The 22,948-nt window shown below is 38.7% G+C and overlaps 1 protein-coding gene across 7 annotated transcripts in view; it reads left to right on the forward strand.

The window, feature by feature from the left end:
- The window catches only part of PHACTR2 (phosphatase and actin regulator 2), a 206,707-nt gene that overhangs the window by 101,140 nt on the left and 82,619 nt on the right, over window positions 1–22,948 (forward strand). For all 7 annotated transcript variants that reach the window (XM_072826162.1, XM_072826138.1, XM_072826153.1 and 4 more), the window contains exon 2: window positions 11,280–11,447. Coding sequence is in view for 4 of the 7 variants with exons in the window: in XM_072826138.1 (XP_072682239.1) it covers window positions 11,280–11,447 (168 nt within the window). In the remaining 3 variants the exon portion in view is untranslated. The remainder of the gene's footprint in view (window positions 1–11,279; window positions 11,448–22,948) is intronic.

The raw sequence follows: 22,948 nt of genomic DNA on the forward strand, positions 1-22,948 counted from the left end.
TGGACTTCACCTTCCTCATTTATCAAGTGGGAATGCTGACAGCACCTACTTTACCTAGCTGTGTTGACAATTAATGAGGCAACTTTCATAAAGCACTTAGAAGAGGTCTTCATGTGGCCTATAAGATTGATATATTCAGCACAAATCAGTATGAGAATCAGAATTTTTAAAGTTGGAGCGGAGCCTAGGGATCATGTAAACTAGTCTCCTAATTTCAGCAATGAAATATTGGGGTCCTTGCTGAAGGTCACAAGGCTGGTTGAAACGCAGAGTCGGGTATGGGACTAAGCTCTCTTCTTGGCTTACAGTTAACCATTCCAATTAGATGGTTAAAACCCAGAACAGTAACTGAGATTTATTGCCTGTCCTGATTGTGCAATATCTTCTTTGCTTTTGGCTCTACAAAGAGTCGCAGTGCTATTTCAGAGCTACCAGGAGGTGCTACTGGTTCACCAAGAGTTTAACTGTCATATTCCAATTAGGACAGACTCCTGGATTGGGGGAAAAAAAGCCTGGATCAGGAATCACATGACCTAGATTATGTCTCTGCCATTAGTTAATGACTTGGGAAACCACATAGTCTTCTTGGGTCTCAGTTTCTCCACATATAGGTTTTTAATATATATAGGAAACTGTAGAACTCTTGTGTTAAACACAGTTATTGTTCCCATAGTGGATAATATTGTACTCCATGTTTCTGTGAATTGCGTGGCTCAGAACTGCTGCGTGCTCTAAGATGCAGGGTGAGAATGAACAAAAAGTTGTCATTATTTATGGAAAATAAACTGCTTCTCCACCTTTAGTCTTGCATAGGTGAACTTCCAATTTAGCACAGTTTCAGGCCAATGTCAAAAGATAATAGAAAGACAGATTAGCTTTTCCAGAAATCTAGTAAGGGAAAGAAGATGTTATTTGCATTTTTTCAGATAAATAATTAGTAATAATACCCTTTTTAAATAGAAGAACTTGCATAAAGCTTATCATTGTCAAGTACTCTATCATCTGAAGTCTTGCTAGGACAGCATATTTCCGTTTTGTAGCTAGGTAGCTTTGCTTTGGAATGCTCGTTGTGTTTAGATGACTCTTACAGACATAAAGCTCAGTGAAAAAGGACAGACATAAAGTAGTATGCTGTATAATTCCACTAAATTGAAGTTCAAGAATAGGTAACATAAATCAGTGGTAATAGGGTTTGAAACAGAAGTCATTTGGGGAAATGGATGGGAGAGAGTGAGTATTGACTGGGAAGAAGCACAAGAAGCTCTCTGGGTCTGGAAATGATTCTAGACTTTGATCCAGATGGTGATTGCATGTATAAGATCATTTACTGTCTCTATGTATACCCAAAAATAATTTTGAAAAAGCTCCATAGTATCAATTTGAATGACTGATCTTATCCCAGGTCCCTTTAGATAACTTTAAAGCTTCTTTCAAGTGACAGAGGACTGGAAATTGGCAGATATGAAGTCAAGTTATGAGAGTAATCTTCCTTCAGGGGGGACTAAAATATCATTTTACTTTATGATAACAACGTTTTTCACATTCTATTCTTTTTCTTCAAATTTAATTTCTTGTTTACATTCTGTCTTTTTTACTCTTACTGGATTTTAAAAGATGATGGCTACATAATTTTTAAAAATGTATTTTTAGCTATTATTACCTTAATGTTGATTATTCTTTGGAGAGTCAGCTGATGAAAAGCAGTTTTTTTTCCTGCGTCAACCAAGATCTTTTCTAACTCTAAAACGGTATTAGTCTCAGATTTTTATTTTTTATTTTTTTTGAGATTTTTATTTATTCATTCAGAGAGAGAGAGAGAGAGAGAGAGAGGCAGAGACACAGGCAGAGGGAGAGGCAGGCTCCATGCAGGGAGCCCGACGTGGGACTCGATCCCGGGACTCCAGGATCACACCCTGGGCTGAAGGTGGTGCTAAACCGCTGAGCCACCCGGGCTGCCCCGGCTTTCATTTTTTCCCATAAATCTGTATCATGTGTCTATTTTGAGCACAGCAGAATGGCAATGAGAATGTTTTTCTTGGCTTTACTTTAAAAGGTCAGCCATCCTTGATTTGATCACTTTCAGGCCATTCTTTCCTTGATTTCCATCAAAAAGTCTACTCATCTATTTAGTTCCCTGCCAAATCTCTCATTCCCAGTGAAACAGCCCCCAGTCACCTGAGTCTGCGTTGACTGCTCCCCTCTATGGACTTCCATCTTTGGGTTCTGTTTCCAACTTTGCTTCAGTCCCCCCCACCCCCCCACCGGCTGGCATCACCGAGCACTGACCACATCTGCTTCCCCAGCCATCCTGCGAGCTCCATAAGGGTGAGAATCCTGTCTTACTGTCATCTCCCAGGACCTTATATGGTAAGCTCATAGCACTGAAATTAAGCAGTCCTTTCTATGCAGTGGTAAGGAGAGCCACTCTTGACTTGGAATCCAAGCTCTCCCACCTACACAGTGTGTCACTTGGGGAAGATACTTATTTATTCATTATCAGTCGTATAATTTAGTCAATAAATCTTTATTTAATCTTTCTCTATATGAACACACACACACACGCATTGCCAAATGTTGAGCTAGATATTTAGTCTCTGTGAATCTTTTCTTGTCTCCAAAATGGGACTAATAATAATATATATGTCAGAGTTGTTGTGAGAATTAGCATGAGCCAAGGCAGGTACGATACTTGACACAGTGCTTGGCATACAGTACCCACTCAATACATATCAGTGATTATCAGTTAATAAAGTCCTTGCTAATCCCCACTTTCAGGAAAGAATGAAACCCAAGGTGGGTCAACAGCTAGTTCATTGCTGGGTACTGTTCATCAGACCTTTCATGCCAGCATGAGCTATGGGATTTCTGTTCCTGAAGTGTGCCGTTCACTGTTCCATCTCCATGAGTGCAGGGGGGGAATGAATGAGATAAAAAGTACATCCTCAATTGTCATGAAATAAGTTTCAGTCCTTTAAATTTACTTTGATTCTCAAATAAAATTCTATTATTAAAAACAGTTCAGCTTCAGTGATTTAAAAATAAAGAACAAGAAAACTTTTTTTTCTCTAGATTTGTCATGCTATGACAGCAGTACATGATACTAATCCTGTCATGGTGAGAGAGAGAGAGAGTATTTGGGGTTATGTTTGGATCAACCCTCTCTGTATGGCCTCGCAGTAACTGTGAATGAATACTTCCTGACACCATTTTTCTAGGCCCTTTATCTACCTTTTGGAGAGATGTTCAACATCGATTACCTTATTGGGTCTATCATGTGCTAAAAAGTGCTGAAATAGCAATCTGATGACCTATAACTATCTCTTAGTGATAAAATACTAGGAATTGAAAATATTGATAAAAAGAGTTTTGAGAGAGAAAGTTGGACAATTCTGAAGCCTATTAACTTCCCAAAACTTCTATGAGCAGAAATTTTTACTGTTGGTAAAAGCGGTACCCCCTAAGGTCTCCCTACAGCTGATATCCTCACCCCTAATAATCTCTTAAGTCCTCATCCTCATGCACCTTCATGCTAGCTAATGCCACATTTGTACAAATGAACTTTGTTTTAAAATAGTTTTACACAAAAAAAAATAAAAAAATAGTTTTAGATTTGTAGAAAAGTTGCAAAGACAGTACAAAAAGTTCTTATATACCCCCTACTTGGTTTCTCCTGTTGTTCATCTCCAGTATAAATTTAATAAATTTGTTACAATCAAGGAACAGAGCACTGGTGCATTACTGTTAACCAAATTTCATATTTTTTTAAAGATTTCACTCATTTTTTTCAAATGCCCTTTTTCTTTGTTGTTTCAGGATTCCATTCACAATACCACATTGCATTTATTTATCTCCTTAGCCTCCTCTGGTCTCTGTTGGTTTCTTAGACTTTCCTTGTTTTTAATTACCTTGACAGTTTTGAGGTACATTGGTCAAGAAATTTATAAATGTCCCTTAATTTGGTCTAGTCTGATGTTTTTCTCATGACTACAGTGGGGGTTATCGGTTTTTTTTTTTAAGATTTTATTTATTTAATCATGAGAGACACACAGAGAGACGCAGAGACACAGGCAGAGGGAGAAGCAGGCTCCAGGCAGCGAGCCTGATGTAGGACTCGATCCCAGGTCTCCAGAATCATGCCCTGGGCTGAAGGCGGCGCTAAACCACTGAGCCACCTGGGCTGCCCGGTTTATCGGTTTTGAAGTATTATTCTCATCCATCATATCAAGGGTACATGTTATCAACATGACTTACTACTGATGAAATTAGTCAAGATCACTTAGCTGAGGTAGTGTTTGTCAATTTTCTCCTCTGCAAAGTCAGCTCCTCCTCATTATGTTGTAGTCTGTGGAAGGAAGTCACAGTATGTAATCCACATTTAAAGAATGGAGAGTTCAGCTCCACTCCCTTGAGATGGAGAGTTTATATAAATTATTTGTAATTCTTCTGTACAAATTTGTCTGTTTCCCCCATATTTATTTAATTATTCAATATTTATGTTAGTATGATATTTTAATCATTGTATCAGTGTGATATTGTCTATATCAGTATTCAATATTTATCTCTATCAATATTGTGTGTATTTATTTTATACTTCGGATTATCATCTAATACTACATTATTTATTTTGCTGCTCAAATTGTTCCAGCTTTGGCTGTTGGGACTCTTTCAGTTGACTGCTGTGTGACTTTGACATATTCCCATAAGTATGTTTTTTGAGGACTTGCTTACTTTCTGGCACTGTAATATGCTCAGGCTCATAGAGTATTTTCCCTGCCCTGGCCCTGGAAGCAGCCATTTCAGTAGAGATCTGATTCTTTTCTTTGAAGAGCACTATTAGAAACCAAGAGCTGAGTGCCAGCATGCTCAACTGGAGCATTGTTGCTTCTAGGCTTTCTGAATGAACAGAACTAGGAAATACATATGTGTATCCTGAGCTGTATGTACACACATATCTATTATCTATCTTTCATCTATCTGTCTTTATCTGTTTGACCAAATACAGTCCATTATGACATTTCCAACTCTAAAATGGTGCCATATGGATTATTCTGGCTATCCCCTTGCTTATCAATAAGCTCCATTACCAGCAGTAAGAAACCTGGCTCCCAACATCAACTGTCCATTTACTTATTTATTCTATCCCAGCATACATGTATAGCAGTTTCAGAATTGTTAACTCATACTCTCATGTAATGCCATACACCTTCATTTTTCTGTTCCTTTTCTCTTCCTGTCAGTGATCATTCATCTTACCCCCAAAAAGAATTAGATTTGACACAACCCACAGAAAACTCTGATTAGCAAGAAAGTAAGGATGTCCACTAGTGAACTCAAGACAAGGACAGCCAATTGGAAACTCAAGACAAGGACAGCCAATTGGAAACCATTATCCAACCTCATCTGTGATGGTTCATAGCATGAGTTTATTCTGATCTTGTTGTCTACTTGGTTCTGTGTCCAGAAATTGTATGTATGTCCCTGTATGTGGTAGCACATATATGAAGACATTGTTTCAATGGGGGGGAGGGTGTCTCATGTAAGTATACGAAATAAAGTCACATCTTACCTAAATGCTGCTCTAAAGCTCTGTGGCTTTTAAAAGGGAAAGTGGGGCAGCCCGGGTGGCTCAGCAGTTTAGTGCCGCCTTCAGCCTGGAGACCTGGGATCGAGTCCCACGTCAGGCTCCCTGCATGGAGCCTGCTTCTCCCTCTGTCTGTGTCTCTGCCTCTCTCTCTCTCTCTCTCTATCATGAATAAATAAAATCTTTTAAAAAAATAAATAAAGGGGAAAGTGGCAGACTTATAATGGAAACCTAAAAACTATAATAGAAATTTAAAAATATAATGATAATATAAGTGTAATAAATTACAAAAGCACAAAGAAAATAGCCTAGAAGCCATATTTTAAGGAAATAAAGATTGGTTAGCTTGTTTGTTTTTTACTTTCTCATAAGTTTTTGATATTTAGATATAGATGTTTTGTCTAGTACCCTTTTAATGGGTATAAGCTTTGGTAGAGTAAAATCACTCTGAGTAATACTGTAAACATATATTCAGTATGACAGAGTATTATCATAAAATCATTTGTCTTTAATTGCTCTTGTTATAACTGGGCATTCTGGTTAATCTTTGGATATTTAAGGATATTTAGAGGAAAGTTGAAACTACCTTTGCCACCTACTTTTTTTGACAGAGTAGCTATTAGTTTGCATAGAATCAGTACCAGGAGTTCTTTAATTGAGGGTCTTTTTTAAATGATCTTTCTTCTTAAAAATTTGTGAGGCAGAATTCTCTGCCACACAGTGACCAAAATAATTATGTGTGAAAAAAGATTCAAAATATCACATAACTACTTATTATTATAAAAAAATACTATAACCTTTCATATTAAGGAGATTTAATTTTTCTAAGTATCTTTGTCATTTAGTTCTCAGATCTCAAAGGGAAGACCATCCAAACCTATAATTTATTTTATATGATAATTATCTAGCCTCATTTTTAGCTTCTATTGTCACATTTGCACTGGGACTGCTTAATTGATAAATTTTTGTTTAAGTAAATAATAAAACATGCATATATTCTTACCAGTTGGTGGTGTGGGGAAGTCCTGTCAGGTGTGAGCTTGTTTTGATGGGAAGGCAGACTGAGCTGTATCATTTAAAATGTCACATTAGAAAAGCTCATAGGGTGCTGGGGTGGCTCTTGATTTCAGCTTAAGTCATGATCTCATGGTCCCGGTATCAAGTCCCACATCAGGCTCTGCACTCAACAAGGAATCTGCTTTAGGATACTCTCTTCTTATTCCTATACCCCCACACACACTCATGCATGTGCACACTCTCTCTCTGTCTCAAATAAATAAATAAATCTTAAAAAAGAGAAAAGCTAATGACTTTTCTCTTTCAAAATACTAAAATATTTAAAGATCTAAAATATTTTAGGGGCACCTAAAATATTTCAAAATACTAAAATATTTAAAGATCTAAAATATTTTAGGGGCACCTGGGTGGCTCAGTTGATTAAGCATCCAGCTCTTGGTTACAGCTCAGGTCATGATCTCATGAGTCATGGGATTGAGCCCTGTATCTGGCTCCATGCTCAGCCAGGAGTCTGCTTGAAGATCCTCTCCCTCTGCCTCTCCCCCACTTGTGCACACTCTCTCTGTAAAACTTCTGATGAAGGACAGGTTACTTTTCAAAACATGAAAGTCAATCAAAATTAACCTTTAAAACAGGAAATTTAGACCTTCATCTGTGATTTACCTAGCAATTTGTTCTCATCTACATGTAAGTATGCAAGATTTAGGAGACTTGTGAAAAATTTTTTTAGTAAGTTTCAAACTGATTTTAATGGTAAATTGGTTCAAAAGAAAAATTATAGAAGTTTCAGGAACTGACAGTATCCTTGGAGGAGGGAAGAAATTTTATATTTCTGTTCATATTACTCAAAAGCAGATGAAAATCCCCTACATATTCATGGTTTAAGAGAAGTACAATGAGGATGCCTGAGTGGCTCAGTGATTGAGCGTCTGCCTTTGGCTCAGGATGTGATCCTGGGGTCCCAGGATCAAGTCCTGCATCGGGCTACTCAGAGGGAGCCTGCTTCTCCCTCTGCCTTTGTCTCTGCCTCTCTCTCTCTGTCTCTCATGAATAAGTAAATAAGTAAAATCTTAAGAAAAGAAAAAGAAGTACAATGGCACTGTGGCCAAATGTGCCAATGTATAGTTCCTAATTCCAAGTGTAGTTTGCTCTACTAACCCAACTCAACAGTAGAGTTGGGTTAGTAGAGTTGGGTTGCTCTACTAACCCAACCCAAAATTACAGATGAATTTATTTATTTTTTAAGCCAGAAAAAAAGATATATATGGTCATTGGCACTGGTCCAGGCCCTTTCCAGAGTAGAGATAAAGACTAGAATTATAAATGCATAATAAAAAAAGATAATGGCAGTTAATTTCTTATGCAGCTATGAATTTAACATTAAGGCTTTAATTCGTCACTCACTCAATCTCCCTATCTGTCACCTAGAGAATTACTTTTTGTTTTGTTTATTTTTGTTTTCAGGAGAACAAGTATATTATTCTTCTTCAGTGGTTTGGATCAAAAGCAGAATTTTTATGGAGTGTCAAGGAACTGAATATGTGGCTTGAAAGAAATGAGTAGTAGATGTATGTTTATGGCCACAGAGATGAATTTGAGATGGAAAGTCTCATTCCTGTATCTGTAATAGTCAGCCCTATATATCTTTCACAACATTTAAATTGTTCAAAATTAAGCCCTTCAGCATAAAAATCCCAAAAAAGAAGAAACATTATATATTCAGTTCCTCATTAGATTTGCCTCTTGTTTGCAGAAGGTAGTTGGATAAGAGTGGAAGTGAAGCAAATAAGGATTTAGCATTTTCATTCTGGCTTAGTTTCAAAATCAGTCTGTCCTAAATTTCTCTCTGCCTATTGTACTTTGGTCAATATGGGCAGAGTAAAGTAGGGAACCATATATGGAAGCAACAGTCACTGCAGGATTTGCATTTCTATCTGAAACTAAAATAGATAGAGGGAAGAACAGAATTTATCATTCTTGTTTGGAAGGAGCTCGTAAGAATTTAGGTATTAGTGTATATTGATTGTCTTTTTTCATTCAGTTTAAGATTATTCTGGTTCTGTTATGTCAAGTGATTTTTGATTGAGATATAGACATTTTTATAGTATGCGATGGGACTCAAAATCTTTTTGTATCCGTTTTTTTAACTGGCTCTGTCTACTATATCTCTGGAATTGGAAGGAGGGGTACCTTCTCATTACTGCCAGGTAGAAGTAAAAATCCAGGTTCCCCACTTCTCCTCTGTTGATACCTTATGGTGGAAATGGGGGTGGGGAATGCTCCTCATTACTCTTGGGCGTGGTAGTATTTCCTGGTCTCCACTGATACCACAGGATAGAGATGGTCTTGTTTCCACTGGGCAGTGGTTTGATACCACCCCAATATTTATGGGGAGGGAGGAGGAGAGATACCTCATTACTGCTAGGTAGGAATGGAAGTCCAGGCTCCCACATGTTCTCTACTGACACTGTGGTAGAGGATGATTCATTACCAGCTGGTAGGCATGAAGGTCCCAACCCCCTGCTTGGTTTTCCCTGACATCTCTGACAGGGGAGTTGGGGCTTCTTGTTACAGCTGCATGAGGGTAGACATCTAGTCTCCCCACTCAGCCTTTGCTGGCATTGATGGTCGTAGTTTTCTTTTGTGGTGTCTTACTGGACTAGAGCAGTTATTTGTCTAAAAGTTTTCCATCTTGCTAGGCTGTCCTTTTCTTGCTCTTTTGGCTAGAGAGCAGACTTTTGTTGAGGCTTTTTTTGGTCTGTGTCTAATGGTGTTTCCAGGTGGGTGACTGCCTCAGCTACGGTCTAGTACGAATAAGACAAAAAAGAAAACCCAGGGATCTCACCTTCATGTTGTTTCCTGGGTCCTAAAGTCTCTCAGGGTAGTCTGCTTTCTCTTCGCTTTGTAGAGTCTTCTTATGCTTCATTTATATATAAAATCCAAGATTCTTAAGTTCTACTTAGCAGGAAGAATAGGAAAAAGTAAGTCCACTCCGTCTTCCTGTAAGCAAAAGTCCTTGCTATTCAATTTTTCTTTTGTTTTGTTTTTCCCAATATTTTCTTATGAAAATTTTGAAGATGAAAGAATTATACAGTTAATCACCAGGTGTCCACCCACAGATTCAACACTTAACATTTTGCTATATTTTACTTTACTGTATTTATCCCTCTGCCCATTCTATCTATCTGTCCATTAATTATTTTTGATGCACATCAGTACACTTTATCCCTAGGAGCATCAGCATGCAAAAAAAAAAAAAAAAAAAAGAGCGTCAGCATGCATATCATTCATTGGACTTCACTATTTATTTATGTTTTGTAACGGTAAATTTGATATAAAGTAAAATACATGATATTATAACCATTTGATGAGTTTTGAAAGATCTATCCCTTACTGAGATAACTTGTCACCCCAGTAAGTTCCCTGTAAGCCCCTTCTCAGTTAAGTTTTACTTCCATCTCATTTCAAGAAGCAACTACTGTTCTGATTTTCAATTCATCTTGGCTCCTTTAGAACTTGTGTGTAAATAGAACCACATAGTATGTATTCCATTGTGCTTGGCTTTTTTTTTTTAAGATTTTATTTATTTATTCATGACAGACACACACACAGAGAAAGAGAGAGAGAGAGGAGAGAGAGAGAGAGGCAGAGACACAGGCAGAGGGAGAAGCAGGCTCCATGCAAGGAGCCCGACGTGGGACTCGTTCCCTGGTCTCCAGGATCATACCCCAGGCCGAGGGTGGCGCTAAACCGCTGGGCCACCCGGGCTGCCCAGCTTTTTTTTTTTTTTTTTCCCAGCACAATGTTTTTGAGATACTTTCATGTTGCTGTATGTATCAGCAGGATTTTATCATTGTTATTATTTGCTGAGTGTTATTTCATTGCATGAACAATACCAGAGTTTATCCATTCAGGCTGCTTACAGTTTTTTGCCATCCCCATTTAATAGTAGAATAACAAGTCAAAATTGTTTACCATCTGTTTGGAACATAGTTTGAGGCAACTTAGGGTTTGGGGCCTTTCTCTGATTAATAAAATGATTAAGGCACTAAAGATGTTCTATCATACACAGTATCCACATTTTCTATGCCTTTCTTATTGTTAGCAAAAATTATCAGTTTATTGAAAGCCAAAAGGTTGTTTTTTGTTTTTTTTGTTTTTTGTTTTTGCAATAGAAGCAAAAGATAGTTTTAGCATTGTAAAAATTAGAATTTAACTTCTTGGCACTAGAGTTTATTTTGTGATGGAGAAACCATGGCTTTAACTATACCATAACTGTAATATTCATTACTGAGAATGCCATACTAGCCTCTGGAGGAACATCCTATTTCAGGAATACTTAGAGTACTCTATTCCTTCACAAAATATTGATGTAGTTACTGCAAATGGATTCAGCTGTGTTTCTCAGACCCTTATTTGTCTGGCCCTACCTATTATGTAAGTCTTTTGCTTCTTTTCTATTCTCCCAAAATGGCTATCTAAGGGGACTGTAATTTCTGATTGATTGATTTACTGATTGATATTAGGGGAGCTCTACCACCTGGGAAGTGGGACAAAGAAACTTTATGTGAGATTCCAATTAAAGTGGTCGTGCTTGCTATTCAAGTGCAGGAAGAAACAGATGAAGTTGTTTCAAACTTTTTATTACAGCTTTTCTCTGACTTTATTTTTCCTCATACAGTTGATGGACTGGACAAAGCTTCTATAGCAAATTCAGATGGCCCAACAGCAGGATCCCAGACACCTCCCTTCAAGAGGAAGGGGAAACTCTCTACCATCGGTAAAATCTTTAAGCCTTGGAAATGGAGGAAAAAGAAGACCAGTGACAAATTTAGAGAAACCTCAGCAGGTATGAATATCATAACTTTGCTAGAAGATAAGTTGTTAAAATTTTTAGAAAATAAAAAATTGTGCCTTGTAGGGTTTTTTTCTTTCTCAGAAAAAAAGTCCGTATTTGAAATGAAATTAGTTAATTTCAGTATAAAACAACTTAGAGTTCTGATTTGCCTCCTTTTCCACTCACTGACTTTCTAAAATATTCTTGTTTTTAAATACATAGTTGTAAATTCATACAGAAAACTAGTGTGGAGGACGAGGAAGGTGAAGGAAATTGAAATAGAAAATTAGAAAGGGAAATGTTATTTGTCAACATTGTAGCTGAAATATCCATTTACACACACATACACAATATTATCTACCTATCTACTTAGTTTTAGTAGCACAATCCTATTTGTTAATTTAAAAAAAAATTAATGTCTTTTTTGAATGTATTTGTTCTGTGGGCAAAATGTAAATGACTGTTCGAAAGAAAAGTATTGCTATGTTTTATTGTTAAATTTAAAATTTCCATCATGCCTTTAGGACAAATAAATAATTTCTGTCCTAAGGGAATCATAACACTATTGGTGTGAAAATTTTTTATTATTATTTTGTGGACTTGTTAAACTTAAAGGATTACATTATTTAGTTATTTAGTACCTTTCATATTACTCATGGAAGAAATTGGCTTTAAATCTCAGGCCAGAATTAAGCCCAATTTAAACAAGTGTCTGCTATCAGTGGTGTTACCTTTAAGGTAGAAAAGCATTTATCTCTTGATATAAGTTCAATATTCTCCATTCTTATTGTCTAATACAATTGTTGCATCAGATTTCCTCATTGCACCAAGGTTAATATTATCAGTATATGTGCAGGGTCAGAGAGCATTTCTTACTAGTCTCTGCTGACATAAGAACTGGCCTTTAGTTCTAAAGCTGTGGAATAAAATAGAAAATACCTCAAATAGCACAAAGGTGTGGAATAGGAACACCAAAGCTTCCTAACGAAATTGCCTCTGATGCATTTGCCGCTATATAACTTCTTTGAGCATTTATATTTATAAAAGAAATAATAAAAAAAAGAAATAATGATACTATATTGGGAATTTGTTTCAAAATCCTGGAGGCAGGGCAAGCGTAGATGAAAGAAGATAGGCCACAAGTTGGTAATTGCTTAAGCTTGGCAATGGGCACATAGGGTTTATTATTCTCACCTCTCTACATGGAAGTATTGGAAAATTTCTATAATGAAAGGATAGGGGGGAAAAAGAGACTTGGCTTAAGGGGAAATATCAATAGTTTGATTATTACATTTACTGTAATGTAATTGGCTTCTTGGAGTAGGAAGCAGCGGGAAGTAGACAGAGTGCTGACCTGAGTGAGGACATCGGTGTTCTGGTAGTGTCCTTGCTACTCAGGTGCCATGTCACCCTGAGCAAGTCAGATCAGAGTTCAGTGAGTTGAATTCTAAGGTGCTTTCAGTTCCAGATTCTTGACTTCTTCTAATCCCTGGTTGAGCATCTTGTTCTTCCTTGGTCTTCAGTTGTGAACAGAACCACACTGGTCTTCTTAAGTGTCCCCCTGTGTTTCCCTACACATTGAGAGAATCTGGCCCTTCGGGTTACCATGACTACCCAAGATGGGAGAAGGGCTCAGATAGTGCCAGTTAGAAGGTATTGAGAAGGGAGGATGGAAGTCCCTTCATTTGTCTAGCTCCTTTGCTTGAATCTAGGTGACTAACTTCTCTCTCCCTAATGTAGAGAAGACAGCCACAAAGAAATTGTCCTTCACTTTTCCTTGTCATCTCTTTTTAATTATTTTAACAGTAGGGAGGTTGTAACCCTGATTATTTAAGAAAAGTCATTTTAAACAGCAGTAAGTGTTATTTCATGTTATCTCATATTTGTTGAGGAAAGCCTGGCCATCTTTTTATTCTGTTTCCTTTTCAGATTCACACAGGATTTTATATAAAGTTTAGTTTCAGGAGTTATTTGTAGATGACTATATTCCTAGTTCCTAAAGACTACCCAACTACATTAAAAACCTGAAAAATCTATTAGATACTTGTTTTCTTTGCACCAAAATTGTGATGTAACAGAATAAAAACAAACCAAGTAGATATGTTAACAATTCTTTGTGTATTTATCTGCTACATTTGTGTCATTTCTTTCTAAAACGCATATTAATGAACTTCATAAGATGTTATCAAGGTTCCCATTATAAAGTATTTTGTTGTTACCTTATCTATATGCTTATTTTAAGGCTTAAATTTCTGCTGAGCTTTATGAAGTGTATCAGTAAGGCCTAAAATAAAGGAAGGCACAAAATGGAATAAGAAATGTTTAATCACATTGAGGAAAGATGTCTCATCTAGAGGAAAACAGATGCATTTGGAAATAACTAAGAGAAAGGTGTTTTCTTACTTAATAAATTGTCTCATACAGTGAACTCTTGTTGTCTGGTTATGACCAAAGCCATGTGCTGTCTGGCAAACTATAAAGTACACCTTAGACACATCCCACAATATGTTAGGATCTGAAAGAAGATGCATTTCTTCCAAGAGAAATAAATCTTCTGTTTTTCCTTCTCCTAAACTCCTGGCATTATAGTCACATGGATATGAATCTTACTATGTTCCACTACATAGTGATTAATACTGCTTCTCCTAGTCTGGATTTCTGTTTTATGAGTTTTTATTGGTAACAGATAGGATGCAACACTGATTTATTAATGCCATTATAATAAATGCTATTGTAATCATATATTTACCATGGTAGTTGTAGTTAAGCAGGGTCCTAGTCGGTGGGTGCAACATGTGACTCTTGATCTCGAGGTGTGAATTTGAGCCCCACATTAAATATAGAGATTACTTAAAAACAAAAATCTAAAAAAAAAGAGAGAGAGAGAGAAGTGTCCTGTCCTCTGCCTGCTTTGGTGGTCCTTGAGTCAACTATATTTTGGAAGGCCATCTTGTCCTATAAGGCAAGATGAGCCTAGGCCCCGACTTCAAGTTCTCTGGCCTTGTTTTAAAGCGGAAAGTTACCTGTATCTTCAACTCTGTATAGGCTGGTCCACAGGCTGTTGGGTTCTAGGGCAGGAGAGCATCTTCTTTCCATCTACTTTCCCTCACTGCCCCTTTTCTTTACTTTTCATCTCCTGAGCAACAAGACCCTTCCCTGGTCCCACCTTTGCTCTCGTTATATCTCTTCCATATCTTTAGAACTCAAAATGTCATTTACACCTCTTTTCCTACATAATTATTTCTTCCTGTTTTTTTTTTCCTTTCTTTTTAGCAGATGGTGAGCATGTAGTGGCTGAGGCTCCTCTCTCTGGATCTTTAAATATGCTTCCATCTCCCCAAAGCTAAGAATACAAACAAATCCCCTGTCTAAACACACATGTTCTTCTAACTGCTACGGATTCTGTTGGTGTTGCCATCAAGACCAAACGTCTTGAAAATTCAGCCTGTATCACTGCTTCTACTTCCTCTCCACACTATCATTCCTTTCCCTCTGCCATCTGGCCCTGCATCCAGCACTCCACTAATGACACTCTAAGCCTCCCAATCAGGAAATTCAGTGTCACTCTCTCATTTTCATCCATCCTAACCTCTGTAGCATTTGCCATCGCTGGTTAATCTTCCCTTCATTTGCAAAAGATGTCATTATCTTGGTTGTCTTTGATTTTTCTTTTTGCCTTTTGCTTCCTTTCTCCCCCTTCTCCTCTCCCCTAAACCTTTGAGGGAGTTTGCTACGTGTCTTAGCTCTCCCCTTTCTTTGACTGTGCTCTTCCTCATCATGCCATCTCTTCTCAGTACCCATATCTCTCAACTAAGTCTCCATCCAAGACCTAGGCACATCTACCCATGCACTTGATGGCTAGCAATGCCTGAGAATGCATATTAAATCCATTCCTAACATCTACATATATCTGCACTGAAAATATGAGGCATGCAAGTACTGTTTTGGAGCTGGGGATTCTGGAGCGAATGGGCGAGCAAGGTTCCTGCCCTCCTGGAGCTTTCATTCTAGAGACGTAGATGCTATGAATGAGTACAGAGTGAGAGAAGTGGAAGTGGAAAAATACTATGTAAAAAATCTATTCCAAAGCAAAACAGATCCCTTGCCAATCCCAGCTATCTGTGCTGTTGCAGACATGGCTTGCTTTGGCATCCAGACTTTGAACCGTGGAATCCTTTGACTCTTTCTTCTCTCATACCATCTTCTACATTCCATTAGTTCCTAAAACCTTTCATGTGTTTTCTCCTGGTGCAGGGTCTCTAACATTAGCCTTTCCTCTCTATCCCCATTATCTGGTCCTTATCACTCAATTATTGCAGGTAGCCTCTTTGTTATGTTTAGGTATTCGCTGTACAAACTATAGAAAGCTATAGAATTCTAGAGAAGATAGGGAGAGGCAAGGTTCTGGTAGTAAATCTGCCCACAGTGGAACCTGACCCAGCTGGTGAGGCTGACAGAGAAGGTTCACGATGCCAGGAGCTGTCAGGAACACCAGAGTAACCAAGATGACAACTTTCCAAGTCTCAGGCCAGGCAAAAAGAATGATAGGTATTTCACTCCAAAATGGCATGCGTTCCACCCAATAAGGTAGATAGAATATCAGAGCATCCAGGTGAATGGGAGTGGGAAATCCAGGTAAACCTTAGTAGCCAGAGTGTTTTAAGTTACTTAGGTAGTAGTACTCATGGGCAGATGGTACCTGGTATAGGAATCAGAAAGATTCAAACAGAGTCCTCATCCTTTTTTTTTTTTTTTTTTTTTTTTTTAAGGAACCGGGGAACAGAGTTAGCAACTAGGACAGGAAATTACCAAAGGATTCAGGACAGAAATTACTGTATAAAGTAGAACGTAGAGGATGGGGTTTTGGGGAGTGATCCCCTCAAACCACAAACCTCAGGTGCTAAGACTCTTTTGTTAGAATGGTACAGCCCAACAGCTAGGTGACTGGAAAGAATAAGGATTATTGGGAATTTGGGGGAATTGATAGGCAAACTACCCATTTCTGCCCTTTCTCCTCTAGCTCGTCTTGGATACCACCATGAGAGAATCTCCTCAGGTGGAACTTCAGTCCTGTCAGTTCTTGCTTAAAAAGTATGACTTGACCCTACATTGTTTACTAAGTGAATTCCAGACCCTTTAGCTCTCCTTAGTGTAACCCGAATTGACCTTTCCTGTCATTTTTCTCAGTCAGTTACATTGCATGTCAGTCACACAGAGTCACTTAATGAGCACGCCCCTAGACCTTCTTGTCCCCAAGTCTTTCTGCCTTTCTTCTTTCTTCCTGCACTGAGCACCTTCTTCTCACAGCTACACCTAGGAAAATCCTATGTCATGCAAGGGGTGTGAGGTGTGACATGTCTCTTCTTTCCTGAAGGTATTCTTTTTTAAGTAGGCTCCATGCCCAGCATGGAGCCCAATGTGGGGCTTGAACTCATGATCCTGAGATCAAGACCTGAGCTGAGGGGCACTGGGTGGCTCAGTCGATTAAGCTAAGTGTGTCTGCCTTTGACTTAGGTCATGATCTCTAGGTCCTGGGGTTGAGCCCTGCATCAGGCTTCCTGCTCAGCCAGGAGCCTGCTTCTCTCTCTCTCTCTCTCTCTCTGTCTTTCTCTCTCTCCCTTTCCCCTCCCTACTGCTTGTTCTCTCTCTCTCTCTCTCTCTCTCTCTCTCTCTCTCAAATACATACATAAAATCTTTAAAAGATCTTTAAAAAAAAGTTTTTAAAAGATCTGAGCTGAGATCAAGAGTCAGACATTCAGCTGACGGAGCTCCCTAGGCACCCCTTCCCTAAAGATATTCTTAGCCTTGATTCTGTATCATCCAAGTAGGAACCTCCCCTCCTTTGCTTATAATCCTGTTAAAATATGTATATTTTGACTTTTCTAGTTTATGTGTCTGCCTCTATTTGCAATGTAAAATATTTCGATCAGAGACTGTCTCGTTCAGGTGCTTTATGATTTATACCTGGTATGTAGTCTCTTTTTTTTTTAAGAGAGAGAGAGAGAGAGATTGTGAGCACGAGCATGGGGAGCAGCAGAGGGAGAGTGTGAGACAGACTCCTAAGCAGGCTCCACCCCCAGCAAAGAGCCCAGCGCAGGGCTCTGTCTCACAACCCAGAGATCAAGATCTTTTTCTTTTTTTTAAGATTTTATTTATTCATGAGAGACAGAGAGAGAGAGAGGCAGAGACACAGGCAGAGGGAGAAGCAGGCTCCATGCAGGGAGCCTGACATGGGACTCTATCCCAGGTCTCCAAGATCAGGCCCTGGGCTAAAGACTGCAGCGGTAAACCACTGAGCCACCCAGGCTGCCCCCAAGATCAAGATCTGAGCCAAAATCAAGAGTCAGACGTTTCAGCAACAGAGCCACCCAGGCGTCCCCCTAGTAAATACTCTTAGATGTGCTTTGAATTGCTTATTTATTGAATATTCACTATAACTAAAAATACAGCACGGGATGCTTTAAGACTTTGTAAAAGAAATTAAAGATTGAAAAATCATAATGGAAAAGAGAAAGACAGTAAATTAAAATACTAACCAAAAAACATGTACTCACAATTGCAATCCTGTACAACTATCAAGAAGCCAATAAAATAATTAGGGAAAATTTCTTTTTCCTATCTTGTGCCCTTATTTTAAAAGTAAGTTATATTTCTAAATAGGAAGAAATTGATCTTCATTATAATCATGACTTTTTTTGTGTTGTTAGTAAGGCAGAAGGAATGCCTGTCTCGATTTTTAAATAACATTGTTCCAAGTTATCAGCATTCTAAGAATCAGAGTGATTTGTAGAGAGTCATCTGGTAGAAACTTTAATTTACTGGTACTCTGCATTCCCTAATAATAATAACGTCTAATTTTTATTGAATGATATCATATGCCAGGTTCTGCTCTAAGAACTTTACTCACATTAAATCATTTAATCATTAAACACTTATGAAGTTTCAGTGCTATTATTATCCTAGTTTTACTGATGAGGACACTAAGGCCAGAAAATTCAAATGACTTGCCTGAGGAGGCATAACTGGCAGTAGGCAAAGGCAATATCTGAATCCAGGCAACGTGGTGCCACTGCCAGTACTTTTGACCATTATGCTATGTTGTATTTCTAAAAGATAGCTTCATACCCAGATCAGTAAGGATTAATCACTGAAAGGTAATCCTACTATGAGAGTTTGCTTCATACACTAGAGTTTTGCTATGAAAAGGATTTGGTCTGAAGAATAATTTTGATTCTACTTACCTGCCTAATTTCAGCATTTTATGCATATAAACATGGTTGACAAGGGTCAAAATTATGTTTGGTCCTATTAAAGATAGTGTTGTCTGTAACCATATAGGTATAACGTTGCAGTTTGGGATTATTTTCTATATCTAGAAAATAGGGCAAACTTAGAAGATATGCATAAGGGTGATACTTGTTAAAGACTGGTCTGATTGCATTAATAAAAGACACCGTTTTTATTTCATCTATCTTGTTCTACTAAGAATATGGAAGTACTTTTGTGTATCATTCACCCTAACACCATGTTGGAGGAAGAGAAGAAAATCTCTCCCTTTCCCAATTTACTGTAGCAGAAGGAAGTTACATAATCAGTCATAGACCGCATAGCACAACCAGGTCCACTTAGGGCCCCTTGCTTATATATTAGCACTCATTTGTCTTCTCAACAAATATTTATTGAGCATCCACATCTACTATATGTCAGGCACTGTTACAGACTTTAGTGATATAACAGGGAACAAAAGAGACAATACTGCCTTCCCCTATGGGGCTTATATTCTCGTAAGGATAGGAGGCAGAAAGTTAACCACCAAAGTTAGAAAATGAGAAGAAAAAACAAAGCAAGGAATGGGGAATGTAGGAGCTAAGTTACAATTTAAGATGTGGTGGTCAGAGAAACTTTACTAGGACAACATTTGAGCAAATACATGCGGGAGGGAAAGAAGAGCACCCAGGGAGATCCTATTAAGTAATCATGTGTTGGAGCATGCACTTCCTTTTATCTAGCAATGGGTGTCAATACACTGAATGTAATTCATTATAAAGTTTATCCAATCTCTTAATGATTAAAATATCTCACATTCATGAACTTTATGGTTGTTAATCTCAATAGCTTTTGCCGGCACCATGGCTCCAAACAGATCATGTAATTTCACCCTTTCAATTCTAGAAGAGAAGCAAGAATTTAGGAAAGGAATTTAACTCTGTAATATAAATGTTTTGTTACATCTTCCTTTCTGAAGTTAGAATTTAGGAGCCAGATTTTGACAGGAGATCAGAAATCCAACTTCATGGAGTCCAACTTTAGAATCCCTCATATGTTGATGTTTTTGGTGGATCTGGGCATCAAGTCCTGCAGAGAATTCCTTTATAAATTGAAACAATCATGTATGATTGCCTTTGTGGATAAATAGTCCCCAACTTACATGCTAGTGGTGTCTGTGTTATTGATTTTTTAGATTATTTGGAATGACAAGTATGTTCCCAAATTAACTTATAAAATTCAGATTGATCTGCAATTTACCTGAAGTCGGGTATTATTAAAACTTGTTCAGGTTTAATACAGACAAACACTACTTCCTGAATCTCTAGGAAAATACCTTCTGAATGTTCAGTTGAAATTGAGAATTTTGAGACGCTTGGGTGGCTCAGTGGTTGAGCATCTGCCTTTGGCTTAGGGCGTGATCCTGGGGTCCTGGGATCGAGTCCTGCATTGGGCTTTCCACAGGGAGCCTGCCTGTGTTTCTCCACAGGGAGCCTCTGCCTGTGTTTCTGCCTCTCTCTGTATGTCTCTCATGAATAAATAAATAAATAAAATCTTTAAAAAAAAGAAATTTACAATTTTAGGGCTGTAGAGTACCTTACCAGTCATCTGGGTCTGTCTCCAAGGCAGGAATGTCCATTATCTCCAACGAACCTGACATGTTGTCGTTCAACTTCTGAACTCCTGATTCCTTGCTCTGGTTGTTGGGGAAATTTTCTTTTATACTGACCTGAAACAAATTCTCTCCAATTTTTCTAGCTATCCCTGGCACTAATAAATATATTTATATCTATTTTCTGATCACAATGTTACCTGATGGTCCTTCCATCTTTTTTGTAAAGTCCTTTTCATACCCTCAATGTGTTTTCAATTCAGAGATTTTCACCATGGGGCCATACTAAGCTGTCTAGATTATTTCATACATTTTTGTTGAGTACCAGCCCCAAGACAGTGTGTTCTAAGGACACAGCAATGAACAACCCTGACAAGGTCCCTGCTCTCACAGAGCCCACAGGGTACCAGACTTCATGTTCCCTTTCTTAACCATTTTAATGCCAAGATAGTACCATGAGTTCCCCAAAATTTTTATGATCGCACTTCACCAACCACGTTTTTTTTTATATTTAGAATTGCATTCAGAATAGGAATTCATCTTGTTATTAAAATTTTAAGAATTTATCTGTAGGAATGGAATATCTTTTGCTCACTTAATGTTCTACATATAGAAAAACAGACAAATCCTCCAAGCTGGGTGATCCATTTTACCCCTTATAACAATGTGCTATATGTCCTTTCTGTGTACCCACTTCTACGTATTTTCCAGTGTATGTCTCCCTGAGTTCTGTGTATTTCGCTGTGTCCAGCTGGGTGTGCTCCCTCCTGACATTAGATTTCCTTGGATCAGATCTGTCTCTTTCAAGTTATCAGGATTCCTGTCTCACCACGTGTTGAAGAGCTACTTTCCTGGGTTGACACCTCAGATCTCTTTTAGGAGATCTACTCTTCTGTCTCTGTACCTGTTCATGTTGTGTCCACACTTCTGGGATGCTGTTTTCTCTGAAGGCACCAGAAATCCCTGCTGCTGCTGTGTCTTCTGTCCTAGCTGTTGTCTTCCATGGGACCTGATTGTAGACCATTGTGTGGGTGTTTTCTTCCCTCTCTAATTTAGCTTTAAGATTCTCTTCACCAGGCCAATCCAGTCTCTACCCAGTATATCACCTCTTTTTCCATGGAATGGGCCTCACAGGCCTAGCAGTACTATACACATGTTATGGTCCAGAAAACCAGACCTTGATTTGACACCATGAGTTCCAACAGCTACTCACTTTGGATGTTCATTCTTGGTATATCATGATTTCAGCCAGGAAGTTAGAAAACCATACCTGGCCTTCCACACCTTTCTGTTTCCTCCTCAGGAAACAGACTTCTGACTGCATGGGCTATCCAGTTGTTTCTGGGAAAGATAATTATGCCTCTTGTTAAAAATCAGTAGAGTGGGGTTTGAGGAGTCTCAGTAAGTAAGGCCTCCTTTGTGTCCTAAGAGAGATGTTATGAGAAGACTGTTACTTCTGATGAGCCACCCAGGTCTGTGTGAGGCATTGTTTTTGAGCACACACATCAGTGAGAGCTCCTCTGTGACCACTGATTGACTCTTCCTGACCACCCTGCTGAGCCCTCCTTATTCTTTCACACAGCACATTTTTACTGGCCTCCTACCCTGGGCCTAGATGCTCTTCTGTGCTCCAGGGATATAGCAGTTAACAAAGGGGGAAGTTTCAAGGCTTGTGAACCTTGTCCTTTAGTGTCTTGGGGGCTCCATGCTTCTCAGATGTGTCTTTCCTGCTGCCTGGCTCCAGATCCACATAGCACATCAGCTTTCCCCCTCCCCTCTTTGTGTTACCCATTTTTCTCTTGTCAACCTCTTAACTAGAGTTTTGATACCTCTTTTCTTTCTCAAAACATTTCTCTTTGTGCCTTCCTTAACTCTGCTATTTTTCCATTCCTTGTAGATATCTTTTTTTTTTAAAGATTTTATTTATTTATTCATGAGAGACACAGAGACAGAGAAAGAGGCAGAGACACAGGCAGAGGGAGAAGCAGGCTCCACGCAGGGAGCCCGACACGGGACTTGATCCCGGGTCTCCAGGATCATGCCCTGGGCCAAAGGTGGCGCCAAACCGCCAAGCCACCCGGGCCGCCCATCCTTCTAGATATCTTGTACTTTTTGCAGATCAGAGCCAAGAGCGATATTCCTCAACTCCTTTTACCTTCACTTTGAGGGGGAAAACTGGTGTATATTTATAGCTTGCCTATTGGTAGCTCCTCTCTAAAGAAAAGTAAAGGTCACAGCCGAAAGATCATGGGAATGGTTTTTGCAGAGTCCAGACCTCATAGCCTCCACGTTACCTATGGCTGTTTTTGGCAGCCCCTTTGGAAACATTTCCTGTAAACTTCCTCCAAGCAAACTGGGGCCCTAAGAATGAAGCTTTTCACTGAACACTGGTTTGTACTTGCTCTGTCAAACCTTTCGTCCTTTCAGAAGACACAAATAGGTTTTTGATTTTTCCGAAACTTCTCTCTGCCTTGCCTCTCTTTTTGACCATGGCTGTTGGCCAGTGAGCCTATAGTAGGCTCACGGGAAAATGTAGCTGCCTTTCCTGACAGCTCTGACGCTGGACTCCTGAGATTTTCTTGGAAGTAGTCGTTGTGTTTGGCTTAGGTTGGAGGCAGATATACAAAGGAGCTAC

This window comes from Canis lupus, chromosome 1, assembly GCF_048164855.1.
Source record: "Canis lupus baileyi chromosome 1, mCanLup2.hap1, whole genome shotgun sequence".
Taxonomy (NCBI): domain Eukaryota; kingdom Metazoa; phylum Chordata; class Mammalia; order Carnivora; family Canidae; genus Canis; species Canis lupus.